Source organism: Chiloscyllium punctatum, chromosome 8, assembly GCF_047496795.1.
Source record: "Chiloscyllium punctatum isolate Juve2018m chromosome 8, sChiPun1.3, whole genome shotgun sequence".
In the NCBI taxonomy this organism is placed as follows: domain Eukaryota; kingdom Metazoa; phylum Chordata; class Chondrichthyes; order Orectolobiformes; family Hemiscylliidae; genus Chiloscyllium; species Chiloscyllium punctatum.
Window position 1 is genome coordinate 40,427,491 of NC_092746.1, and position 13,525 is coordinate 40,441,015.

The 13,525-nt window shown below is 41.8% G+C and overlaps 1 protein-coding gene across 1 annotated transcript in view; it reads left to right on the plus strand.

The window, feature by feature from the left end:
* The window catches only part of LOC140480487 (thrombospondin type-1 domain-containing protein 7A-like), a 391,066-nt gene that overhangs the window by 310,126 nt on the left and 67,415 nt on the right, over window positions 1–13,525 (plus strand). Inside the window, exons 12-13 of the mRNA XM_072575404.1 lie at window positions 9,509–9,703; window positions 12,757–13,020. Coding sequence (XP_072431505.1) covers window positions 9,509–9,703; window positions 12,757–13,020 — 459 coding nt within the window. The remainder of the gene's footprint in view (window positions 1–9,508; window positions 9,704–12,756; window positions 13,021–13,525) is intronic.

Here is a 13,525-nt window from a genome sequence, read left to right on the forward strand (position 1 = left end):
ATAAGTTTGCTATTATTTGCATATCTTAGAATCCTCACAGTGTGAAAATATTTGGTCCAACCAGTCCACACTGACTCACTGAAGATCATCCCTCTCAGACTCACCGCCCCCCATACCCTATCCCTAACTCTGCATTTCCCATGGCTAATCCAGCCAACCTATACATCCCTGGACACTATTGGCAATTTAGCATGGTCAATCCACTTAACCTACACAATTTTGAACTGTGGAAAGAAACCAGAACACCCGATGAGACCGATACAGACACAGGGAGAATGTGCAAACACCACGCAGACAGTCACCCAAGGGTAGAATTGAGTCTGGGTCCCTGGTCCTGTGAGGCAGCAATGCTAACTGCTGAGCCACTGTGCACCCCCCCCCCCTTGTTTTCATCTAAAGCTTCTTGAGCCAATTAAAATTTCATATAAACACTATCAGACCAGAAGACATACTAACAGAAAATAGGCCATTCAGCCCATGGAGTCTGCCCTACCATTAATCATGGCTGATATGTTTCTCAACCCCATTCTCCCACTTTATCCCTGTAACCCTTGATCCCCTTTACAGTCAAGAACCTATCTCTCTCAGTCATAAATATACTCAATGACCTGTCCTCCACAGCTTTCTGTGGCAATGAATTCCATAGACTTACCACTCTCTGGCTGAAGAAGTTTCACCCTATCGCCATTCTAAAAAGTCTTCCCTTTACTCTGAGGCTGTGCCCTTGGATCTGAATCTCTCCTACCAATCTTCCCAACATTCACTCTGTCCAGGCCATTCAATATTCTGTATGTTTCTATTTGATCCCTGTCATCCTTCTAAACTCCACGGAGTATTGACCCAGAGTCCTCAAACATTCCTTATACGTCTAGCTTTTCATTCCTAGGACCATTCTCGTGAACCTCCTCTGAACACGCTCCAGAGCCAGTACATCCTTCCTGAGATAGGAGGCCCAAAACTGCACACAATACTCCAAATGTGGCCTGAACAGAGTCTTATAAAGCCTCAGAAATACATCCCTGCTTTTATATTCAAATCCTCTCAAAATAAATGCCATTATTGCATTGGCCTTCCTAACGACTAACTCAACCTGCAAGTTTTCCATGAGAGAATCGTAGATTAGAACTCCCAAGTCTCTTTGCACTCCAGACTTCTGCATTTTCTCTCCATTTAGAAAATAGTCCATGCCTCTATTCTTTCTACCAAAGTGCATGACCTCAGACTTTCCCACATTGTACTCCATCTGTCACTTCTTTGCCCACTTTCCTAATCTGTCCAAATCCTTCTGCAGCCTTCCCACCTCCTCAATTCTACCTGTCCCTTGACCTATCTTTGTATCATCTGCAAAATTATCCAGAATGCCCTCAGTTCCTTCATCTAGATCATTAATATATAAAGTGAAAAGTTGTGGTCCCAACACTGAGACTTGTGAAAGACCACTTGTCCCCGGCTACCATCCTGAGAAGGACCCTTTTATCCCCACTCTCTGCTTTCTACCATACCACCAAGCTTTGATCCATGCTAGCACCTTGCCTCTAACACCATGGGCCCTTATCTTACTTAGTAGCCTCCTGTGTGACACCTTGTCAGAGGCCTTCTTGCAGCCCAGGCAGATAACATCCATTGGTTCTCCTTGGTCTAACCCACTCATTACTTGCTCAAAGAAATCTAACAGATTTGTCAGGCATGACATCCCCTTGTTGAAACCATGCTGAATTTGTCTTATTTTATCATATACTTCCAAGTCTTCAGAAATCTCAACCTTCACCATGGATTCCAGGATCTTACCCACGACCGAGATTAGGTTAATCAGTCTGTAATTTTCTGGTTTTTGCCTTACTCCGATTTAAACAGGGGTGTCAAGTTATGGATTTTTCAGTCCTCTGGTAACCTGCCTGATTCTAGCCATTCCTGAAAGATTGCCACTAATGCCTTCCCTATCTCTTCAGCTATCTCCCTTCGAACTCTAGGGTGTAGTCCATCTGGTCCAGGTAATTTATCCACCTTCAGACCATTTAGTTTTTCTAGCATCTTCTCCTTGGTATTGGCCACCATAGTCTGCTCTGCCTGCTCACTCTCTTGAATTTTTGGGATATTACTTATGTCTTCCACCATGAAGACTAACACAAAGTAATTAGCCAGTGTCTCAGCGATTTCCTCGTTCCTCACTACTATCTTTCTAGTGTCAATTTCCAGTGGCTCAATGTCCACTTTTTCCTTTCTTTTGCCCTTTCTATATCTAAAGAAACTCTTACAGTCTTCCTTTATATTACTGGCGAGCTTACCCTCATATTTAATCTTCTCCCTTCTTAATTTTTTTTGTTGCCGTCTGTTGGTCTTTGTAAGCTTCCCAATCTCACTGCCCTTCGCCACATTCTATGTTTTATCTTTTGCTTTTATGCTATCCCTGACTTTCCCAGTCAGCCATGGTTACCTCATTCTCCCTATACCATGCTACTATTTCCTCAGGATAAATCTCTGCCTTGTCTCCTGAATTACTCCCAGAAACCCCTGCCATTGCTGTTCCATTGTGTTTCCTGCTAGGCTCCTCTCCCAGTCAGTTGTGATACCATTACCACTGGTTCTATTTTCTCCTTCTTAAATTGCAGAGTAAATTCAATCATATTATGATCACTGTTTCCTAAGGGTTCCTTCACCTTAAGCTTCTTGATCAAGTCTGCCAATAAACTGTGGCTAGGATTTCCTTAGTTCCTAGAGACAGACAAGGAAGCAGGAGGAATGTTAAAATGATAGCAAAAGGCATGAGAAGGAATCCTAACTTCTCCAACTGCCATGGTGTTTATGTCGGAATGGCAATTGCGTTGTTCCTTGCTGTAGGAAGGCAGAGTTCAAGTAATTAATTAGCCAGTATTGGTTAAACTTCCCCCCTTTTGGCATTTTACCAGTATCCCGTGCCTCCCCTGTGTGTGGTGAGACTGCCTGTTTGATCAGGGTTCCTCCCATTGGAGATTTCTAAGAGATCATTGAGTATTTCCAGATTAATTGCTCTTTGATTTCTACAGGCATTTACTGAGTTAATAGGCTACATGAAGGCTTGTATTGCTACTCAAAGTGGTTCATGTTTACAGGGCAGTAGCAGGCATGTGCTCAAAACCATGGTTCCCAATTCAATGCTCTGTTCAGACCATGTGCTCTCTATCAAGGGTGAAGTAGTTTATATACCTCCTTGGCCTCCATCATGATAGAGAGAGTCAGTGGAGGTAACACAGATGAAGACAGGCTGCTCAAAGAAGGAAGAGGAAGGGGAGGAGTGTACTCATCAATATCTTCAATTGGCACTTTTCCAACATCACCCTTAATGAGAAACAGTATGGACAATGTTTCAGCATCTCTAAGGACTTGCTCAATGAAATCTGCCACTGGTTATAAATCGAACTGCACCCTCACAATAGGCTGAAGTAATCATTGCTAGTAAAGGACATTAATTTCTTTGTGAGTGGATCCTACCAGGTTTTAGCAAGCGGCCTCTTTAACATCTCTCGCTACATCATCCGCCATTATGCGGGAACTGCTTAACGTTCAGTATGCAGAGAGAGGAGGATACATGGATTTCATATTTTTCAGAGAGAAGCAGGCAGCTTTGCCAGAATATTAGGCTTCCCTGTCTGTGGTGTCGGATACTATTGACTACACACATGTGGCTTCGCCGGGTCTGCACATAAATTCAGGGATTTACTGTAGTTGCAAATGTTACCATTCCCTCAATGTCCAGCTAGTTTTGTGACCAAACTCAGTATGTCATATCAGTCAGCAGCGAATCAGTCTATCTTAAATGGTGGAGAAATAATAACTTGGGATAGTCATCTGAAAAAGTTGAGTTGCTGGAGGCTTTTGAAGAAGTACCAGAAAAAGTTGATGAGGGTAATGCTATTGATTTATTCTGTGTGATCGTTCAGAAAATATTTGATTTCGTGCCACACAACAACTTGTGAAAAAACATATGGTTCATGGAATAAAAAGAACAGTAGTAACATGGATACAAAATTGAAAGTGGAGTCACAGGGAGATAGGATAGTGAAGAAGGTGTTTAGTATGCTTGCGTTTATTGGTCAGTGCATTGAGTATAGGAGTTGGGAGGTCATGTTGCAGCTGCACAGGACATTGGTTAGGCCACTGTTAGAATATTTTGGGCAATTCTGGTCTCCCTGCTATAGGAAGGATGTTGTGAAACTTGAAAAGGTTCAGAAAAGATTTACAAGGATGTTGCCAGGGTTGGAGGATTTGAGCTATAGGGAGAGGCTGAATAGACTGGTGCTATTTTCCCTGGAGCGTTGGAGGCAGAGAGGTGACCTTATAGAGGTTTATAAAATCATGAGGAGCATGGATAGGATAAATAGGCAAGGTCTTTTCCCTGGCGTGGGAGAGTCCAAACCTAGAGGGCATAAGTTTAAGGTGAGAAGGGAAAGTTTTAAAAGGGATGTAAGGGCAGTGTTTTCAAGGAGAGGGTGGTATGTGAATGGAATGAGCTGCCAGAGGAAGTGGTGGAGGCTGGTACAATTACAACATTTAAAAGGCATCTGGATAGGTATATGAATAGGAAGGGTTTAGAGGGATATGGACCAAATGCTGGCAAATGGGGCTAGATTTGTTTAGGATATCTGGGTGGCATGGACTAGTTGGACCGAAGGATCTGTTTCCATGCTGTACATCTCTGTGAGTCCAGGAGGTGATGCATTTTTGTAAGAAGAGTATGGACATGTAATAAAAAAAGGTACACTACTTAAGGTGGTGAGATCTATGTCTAAATGTGCGTAGATTACTGAAAGTGGAAAGAGAGGTGGAGAGATTAATTAATAGAGTAGGTAGAATCTGGGGCTTTATTAATAGATGCATAGAATACAAGAGCAAGGACATTATGCTGATCTTACACATAACACTTACAATGCATCAACTGGAGTATTATGTACAGATCTGGCTAATACACCTAAAGAAGGATGTAAAAATGTTGCAATGTGTGCAGAAGCAATGTACAAAAAGGATTCCTGGCTTGAGGGACTTCCATTATGAAAATAGAATGGGGAAGTTGAGAGTGTTCTTTGAGTCATAGAGATGTACAACACAGAAACAGACCCTTCGGTCCAACTTGTCCATGCTTGCCAGATATCCTATATTAATGTAATCCCATTTGCTAACTTTCCTTGATCCCAATTTTGCTAGCGTTTACTTCAGTTTTGCTAGCATTCCTTGATATCACACTCAGTCAAATGCAGCCTTGATGTCAAAAGCAATCACTCTCACCTCATCTCTGGAAATCAGCTCTTTTGTCCAAGTGTAAAACAAGACGATAGTAAGGCCAGAATGAACTAAGGTTATAATGAGGCTCTGGCAGAACCCAAATGGAGCATCAGTGAACATGTCACTGCTGAGCAGATGCTGCCTGATAACACTGTAAGTAGCACTTTGCATCACTTTACTGATGGTCGAGAGGAGATTGATGGGGTGGCAGTTGGTCAGGATGGATTTGTCCTTATTTTTATGCAGAGGACATACCTGGGCAATGTGTCACATTATCAGGTAGATAGCCGTGTTGTAGCTGCATGGGAAAAGGTTTGTTAGGTGTCAGGCAAGTTATGGAACATAATCTTCAGGACTATTGCTGAAATTTTGTTAGTGGTATAGCCTTTATGGCATCTGATGCCTCAAACTGTTATTTGATATCACATGTTCTTCTTGGAGAGATGAAGGTTAAGAGGAGATCCTGAGAATGACATATTTATTTCAGCTTTTTGTTTGTTAACCAATTCTCAATTCTTACTGGTACACTCCCCTCAATCGTGCGATCCAAATTTATTTACCAACCTCCAATGTGAGATCCCACCGTGGCCTAACAGATAAGGTACTGGTTCCTGAAGCCAGAGATTGTGTGTTCAAGACTGATCTGGGGTGGGGGAGAGAGAGACGCAGATAGTGAGACAGACAGACAGATAGTCAAGAACAGGTCATGTCTCACAAACCTCATTGAGTTTTTTGAGAAGGTGATCAAGCATGTGGATGAGGATAGGGCAGTTGACGTGGTGTACATGGACTTCAGTAAAGCATTTTATAAGGTTCCATATGGTAGGCTGTTGAAGAAAATGCAGCGGCATGGGATTGAGGGTGATTTAGCAGTTTGGATTAGGAACTGGCTTTTTGTAAGAAGGTAGCGAGTGGTGGTTGATGGAAAGTATTCAGCCTAGAATCCGGTTACTAGTGATGTGCCACAAGGATCTGTTTTGGGACCACTGCGGTTTGTCATTTTTTATAAATGACTTAGACACAGGCATAAGTGGATGGGTTAGTAAGGTTGCAGATGACAGTAGAATCGGTGGGGTAGTGGACAGTGTGGAAGAATGTTGCAGGTTGCAGGGCGACTTGGATAAACTTGGAGTTGGGCTGAAAGGTGGCAAATGGAGTTCAATGCAGATAAATGTGAAGTGATCCACTTTGGGAATAATAACAGGAAGGCAGAGTACTGGGTCAATGGAAAGATTCTTGGTAGTGTGGATGTGCAGAGGGATCTTGGAGTCCATGTACATAGATCCCTGAAAGTTGCCACCCCGGTTGATAGTGCTGTTAAGAAGACATACAATCTGTTAAGTTTTATTGGTAGAGGGATTGAGTTCTGGTGATGTAATGTCATGCTGCAAGTATACAAAATTCTAGTGCGGCCACACTTGGAATATTGTGTACAGCTCTGGTTGCCCCATTACAGGAAGGATGTGGAAGCATTGGAAAAGTTGCAGAGGAGATTTACCAATATGTTGCCTGGTCTGGAGGGAAGGTCTTATGATGAAAGGCTGAGAGACTTGGGTCTGTTCTCATTGGAGAGAAGAAGGCTAAGAGGGGATTTGATAGAAACATATAAGATGATGAGGATTAGATAGGGTGGACAGTGAGAATCTTTTTCCTAGGATAATGATGTCAGCTTGTACGAAGTGCATAGCTACAGATTGAGGGGTGATAGTTATATGACAGATGTCAGAGGCAGGTTCTTTACTCAAAGTGGTAAGGGTGTTGAATGCCCTGCCTGCCAATGTAGTTAACTCAGCCACATTAGGGAGATTTAAACAATCCTTGGATAAACACATGGATGATGATGGGATAGTGTAGGAGGATGGGCTTAGATTAGTTCACAGGTCGACGCAACATCGAGGGCCGAAGGACCTGGTCGGCTGTATTGTTCTATGTTCTATGTTCTGTGATCTTATTATTAAAGGCCTTCTGAATATCCAGATACAACGCATTTCTCATTCTCCTTTATTTATGCTGCCAGTAAAGTCCTCAACAGAACTCCAAAAGGTTAATCAAGCATGCTTTCCATTTTATAAATTCATGAGTACTTCCTTTATATTAGATTATAACATTTTCCCTAAAAATGACGTCAAACTAGAGAATTTTTTTTTCAATTCATTCTCTTCCTCTTTTCGTAAACAATGGGGTTACATTTTCAGTCTGCAGGAATCTTTGCAGAATCTAGAGATTGTTGAAAGGTAACCACCAAGCATCCACTGTCTCTCTTGCCACTTCCTTCAGCAGTCTCGGGGTATTGCTGCTCCAGTACAGGGGATTCAATCTAATTAATTTTTCTAGTACTGCTTCTTCATTGATGTTACTTTTTTTTTCAGTTCCTCAGTTTCATAAATCCCCTGGTTGCCTAATATTTCTGGGAGGTTTCTTGTAGCTTCCTCTGTGAAGACAGGCACAAACTAATTGTTTAGTTCTCGCCACTTCCCTGTCTTCTGCTATAAATCCTGCTGTTTCTACCTGTTATTAATCCACAAGTCGTACCATTCTTGTGGCTTTCCTCAGGGAATCTCACATTTAGAGCATGATCCAGTGCCCGCCTGAACTCATCCTAGCTAGTGAGATATTTCAGCTGAAGGTCAAGTGTGTATCCCTTACTAGAAAATGTTGACGTCAAGTTTGCTTTCTTTGCTCTTACAAATAGCACAGCTATCAGATGTTCGTGTTTGGAACAAGTGAATAGTATTGAATATCAAAGTCCATCCAGCAGTATGCTCACTAAAATAAGCAGGCAGTATGAAGTTTGAATGCTACTTATTGAAGGAAAGGCAACATCATGAGCATCATGATGTGCTTTGATTTGATTTGATTTGTTACTGTCACCTGTATTAAGATACAGTGAAACATATTGTATTGCATTATAACCAGACAAATCATACCTTACATAAGTACATCAGGGTAATAGAACTGAATGCAGAATATAACTACAGAGAAGGTGCAGAGAAATATTAACTCTAATATATGAGAGGTGCATTCATAAGTCTGATAATAGTGTGCAAGAAGTTGTTCTTGAATCTGTGCTTATGTGTTTTGAAACATTTGTACCTTCTGCCGTTGGAAGAGGGTGGAAGCGAGTATAACCTGGGTGGGAGGGGTCTTTGATTATGTGGGCTGCTTTCCCAAGACAGCGGGAAGTGTAGGTAGAGTCACTGAAAGGAAGGTTGTTTTTTTGTGATGGACTGGGCAGTGTTCACAACTCTCTGTAATTTCTTGCAGTCTTGGGCAGGGCAGTTCTCCAATGCATCTGCAAAAAAAATGGTACAAATCGTTGTGGACATGCTGAATTTTCTTAGCCTTCAGAGGGAGTAGAGGGATTGGTGTGCTGTCATGACTGTAGCATTGTCATGGATGGAGCAGGATAGATTGTTGGTGATATTTACTCCTCGGAACTTGAAGCTGTCAACCACCTCCACCTCAGAACCATTGATACAGACAGGGGCGTGTCCTCCACTTCACTTCCTGAAGTTGATGACCAGCTCCCCATTTTGCTGACTGATGGAGAAATTGTTGTCCTTACAACATGCCATTAATCTGTCTATCTCTTTCCTGTACTCTGTCTCATTATTGTTTGAGATCCAACCACTGCAGTGGTGTCAATCGCAAACTTGTAATCCTAGTTAGAACTGAATTTGTCCATGCAGTTGTGAGTGTATAAGGAATATAGTCAGGGGATGGGTACACAGCCTTGTGGGGCAGTGATGTGGAGGATTGTGGTGGAGCAAGTGTTGTCACCTGTCCTTACTGATTGCGTACAGCGGGTCAGGATGTTGAGGATGAAGTTGCAAAGGGTGGGAGCAGAGTCCTAGGTTTTGAGTTTGGCGATGAGTTTTATTGGAATTGTTGTGTTGACGGTGGAGCTAAAATCAATAGGTGTCTGCCGTAGGTGTCCTTGTTATACAGATGTTTCAGAGATGAGTGTAGGGCCAGGGAGGAGGCATCTGCCATGGACCTATTGTGATGGTAGGTGAATTGTAGCAGAGCAAGGCAATGTGAGAGGCTGGAGTTGATGTAAGCCATTACTAACCTTTCTATCGCATGATCTCCATGCCTATATTTGTGATCTTGCAAAACTTTTCAGCCTTGTTCCATAAACTAAACTGTCATGATAAGTTTCTTTTGGAAATATTTTTGTGCTTTCAACTAATCAGGCTAAAATTTTAAACAGTCCATGCCTTTTATGCAATACAATTTCTTCTGTTTTTAGCAATATCATGTCGCAAGCAAGATGGTGGTCAAGTGGATATTAATAATTGCCTGAAGTGGGCCGGTACAATGCCACCTTTAACACAACACTGTCAATTGCCCTGCCAGGATGACTGCCTCTTCACCAACTGGTCCAAATTTTCAGCCTGCACTGGTGACTGTAGTACAGTACAGATCCGAAAGAGGACATTTGTTGGTGAGTAATTAAACAAACAGAACATCTTTAACAAATCATTACATCTTACTCCAATAATATAAAGTGAATTTGCATATGTGAGACTCTTTCATCATTGTTCAAACTTTTATATATGTTTTTATGACGGAGAGGCCAAGTGAAGAATTTAAATGATTGGTAAGTATTTGTGACAGGTGCCATACTCAACAGTTCATTCTGCAGATACATTGATAGAGCAGAATGTTCCCATTTCCAGTTTGTGTTTCGTCGTGTGAAATTCATGGCGGTCGATCCAATTTGGTTCACAGCAACTTGAGTCACACAATCCTATATCGTCATCTCATTAATCATGCACCCAGATCTTCACCATATTTCCTGTGGAAATGAATGGCCAGAGGTGGGGATTGGGGGGAGTGTGCTTGCCAGTACCCAGACCTTCTGGCATTCATGCCAGGGAGACACATGTTTAAAACTTGGATGCGCATCACTGCAGAGACTGCAAGCCAGGAACTGCCCCTCCCACTATGGTATTCCAACATTTTAACTGAGGACATAGCCCAGGAAGATGCTAGTTCCTTGTTTTATTGGAGGTTCTGATGGATAGGGTGGTGGAGAGAAAGGCCATAAATTCCCTGCAAAGTGCCAAAGAAGGCCACACCACCAGACACTGTCCATCTGGACAGAGCAGCCATGGTCAATGTTGTGTGTCAAAATAAAAGGAATGTGCTGTGTTGCAGGAAGAAGCTCAATGACCTTCTGAACTCTACAAGGCTAAGTGCGACCATCATCTTGTCTTTGACATCTCACAGTCACCAGACCACCACTTACTAACTCTGCTACAGATACATATCTTACCACAGCTCATGCACTTCAACTTTCATTATTGGATGTATCATGTCCATCCAACTGTTTCTGTCCACCTCATCCTCTCAGAACTAACTCCTCTTACTCTCTGCACTTCCATCTTATACAATGTGGGTACATCACTACCTCTCCTGCTCCTGAATTAACATTCTCAGCACTTGCATTTATTTCCATTATAATCTTGCCCTCCCTTTATTTCCCTTTGAGATTCAGTGGCATACCATTCTGCACTACCAACATCCTGCAAATTATCATTGACCAGACCAGAATGTCATTGAACTGCACCAACTACATAAGTAGTGTGCCTATATGATAAGGTCAGAGGTTGAAATTCCACCTCACATCTTGTTTCCCAAATGCCTGTCCACCATCTACAAGACACAAGTCAGGAATATGACTGAAACCTCTCCATTTACCTGAAAAGCTGCAGATCCAATAACTTTCAAAAAGATCAGCAACACCCAGGGCAAAATAACTCAGTTACTTGGCACCCAATCTACCACATTCAGCACCAAATCATAGTGGTGGTCCTGTAGAGTAGAGTAGAGTAGCTTTTATTGTCATTTCTACCATTACAATTGATATGATAAAAGTGAGACAGTGTTCCTCCAGGAGCGAGGGTGCTACACGGACAGCACAAACTACACAATCGTGCACAGCATAGAGTGCATAAGAAGTACAAAACATGCAAGTTGCAGTGTAATGGAAGAACGATAAATAATAGATAAATAATTTTTCTCACAGTAATTTGAAGTCTTGCAAAGGATTTCAGCTGGGCAAGAGTCTGATCGTACTCTGTTAAAGAGCCTGATAGCTTGGGGGAAGAAACTGTTGTACTGTTTGGCTGTAAGAGATTGAATGCACTGGTATCTTCTAAGAGATGGCAGGAGGGAGAAGAGTTTGAGTGAGGGGTGTGTGGGGTTTTCCACAATGCTCTTAGCCTTTGAGATGCAGCTGGTGCTGGAAATGTCTGTAATGAAGTTACAAATCACACAACACCAGGTTATAGTACAACAGGTTTATTTGGAAGCACTAGCTTACGGGGCACTGCTCCTTCATCAGGTGTTTGCGGGGTGGTGGAGGAGGTGGGCTTTTCTCAGCCTGCACAGAAAGTAGAGACACAGCTAGGCTTTCATGGTCATCGAGATGGTGTTGAGGGTCAGGTGCAATTCTCTGCCGGGTACAAGATGTAGTAATGCACCACATCTCCCTCCATAGCACCTTCCAAACCTATGGTCATTACCACTAAGAAGGGTAAGGATAGCAGACACATGACAATATCATCTGCAAGATTTCCTCCAAATCAGACACCATTGTGATTTGAGTTACAGTTTTATTCCTTCACTCTTGCTGGGTCAGAATTGCTCGAACTCCTTTCCAACTACACAACTGCATTGTGGTTTATTTATATCCCAAGGGCAATAGCAGTTCAAGTTGGCAGGTCTCAGCACCTTGCAGGCAATAGGAATGGGCAACAATGCTGGCCTAGCCAACAAGAGCCAAAACCCATCAATAAAAAAAAATCAGGACTTGAACCTTCTTTTTCATGTGTTAACAAGCTATTAGAAGTCTGGTTCTCTGCCAAACTACATTATCCTTGCCATCCCCCATATTATTTTAAAGCATTATCTACTACTGTAATTATTTAATTTCTCTGGACAATAGTTCCTTAAATTAAGTCCTTACCAATGGAACAGATCCCATTTTTCACAGTACTTATGCCAGTGCCTTATAATTAAAAACTAGTGCTTCCAGAACCATTCTGTCGGCCCTGTATTTAAACCTCTGATCTGTAAATTCAGAGATTATTACCTTGGAGATGCTGCTTTATGATTTCTACCCAGCACTTTGAATTCCCTCAGTAGAATCTCAATTCTACTTCTACTTACGTAGTTGATTCTCTTAAACTGCAAAAACTTGATCCTTTCTGTTGACCTCCACACACTTTTCTCATACTGAGGGGATGTATCTTATCATAGTGGTTAAATTGGGAATGTGAAAACTCCATAATTATATCTGAAACCTGCCGTGCCCTCGCCTAATGTAAAATTTCTCTTCGGCATGTCACTACAATCTCTCAAATGTTTGCTTTCTGAGTGCCCAACTGTGCTATAGTTCTCCAGCAGTTGAACCTTTGTTTCATCCTGGTGCATCATGAGAAAAATATGTTTTCACAGTACTTATGCCAATGTTTTCTCTGTTACCATCAGGTAAAAGCAGGAAAAGAGAGAAATGTAGGAATGCTCAACTTTTCCCTCTGATTGAGACCCAGTTTTGTCCCTGCAACAAGTACACAGCCCAGCCTGTAGGCAACTTGTCTGACTGCATTCTTCCTGAGGGAAAAATGGAAGTATTGCTTGGCATGAAGATCCAAGGTGATATCAAGGAGTGTGGCCGTGGATATCGCTATCAAGCCTTGGCTTGTCGTGATCAGAATAATAGACTTGTGGAATCAGGACGATGCAACAGACATGGTAAGCTGAAAGTAAATTTAAAAAGATTGTTCATATTTGTTTTCAAGTACACATGTCAGTGTGCAAAAGTAAAGTATGATTTTTTTTGTCAACCTTGCAATGAAATAAGCTACTCCTGCAGTTTGAATATAAGAAATAGAAAGAGAGGTTACAGGAGCTCAAGAAAGCAGCTTCCCAGCAATTTATGAAGATCACTTAGGGATGGGCAATAAATGTTGGCCAATTTTCATACACCATGAATGAATCAAGGTTTGCTTAGTGAATTTTTGTGATTATTGTAAGAGCATGCCTAAATGCTTACAAATGCTAACATTTACTAGTTTCATTGCTTCTTAACATTATTTGCCTTTCGGATCCATTTACCAAAGTCAAAAATTTCAAATTCTTCTTAAACTCTAGTTTGTCATCCTCATTTAACCATCTCTGTTCCTTTGCAACCTCATTTTTTTTTAATTTTCTTCTTAGTTAACTTTGTATCATTAACAAACTTGGTTATATTGTACTC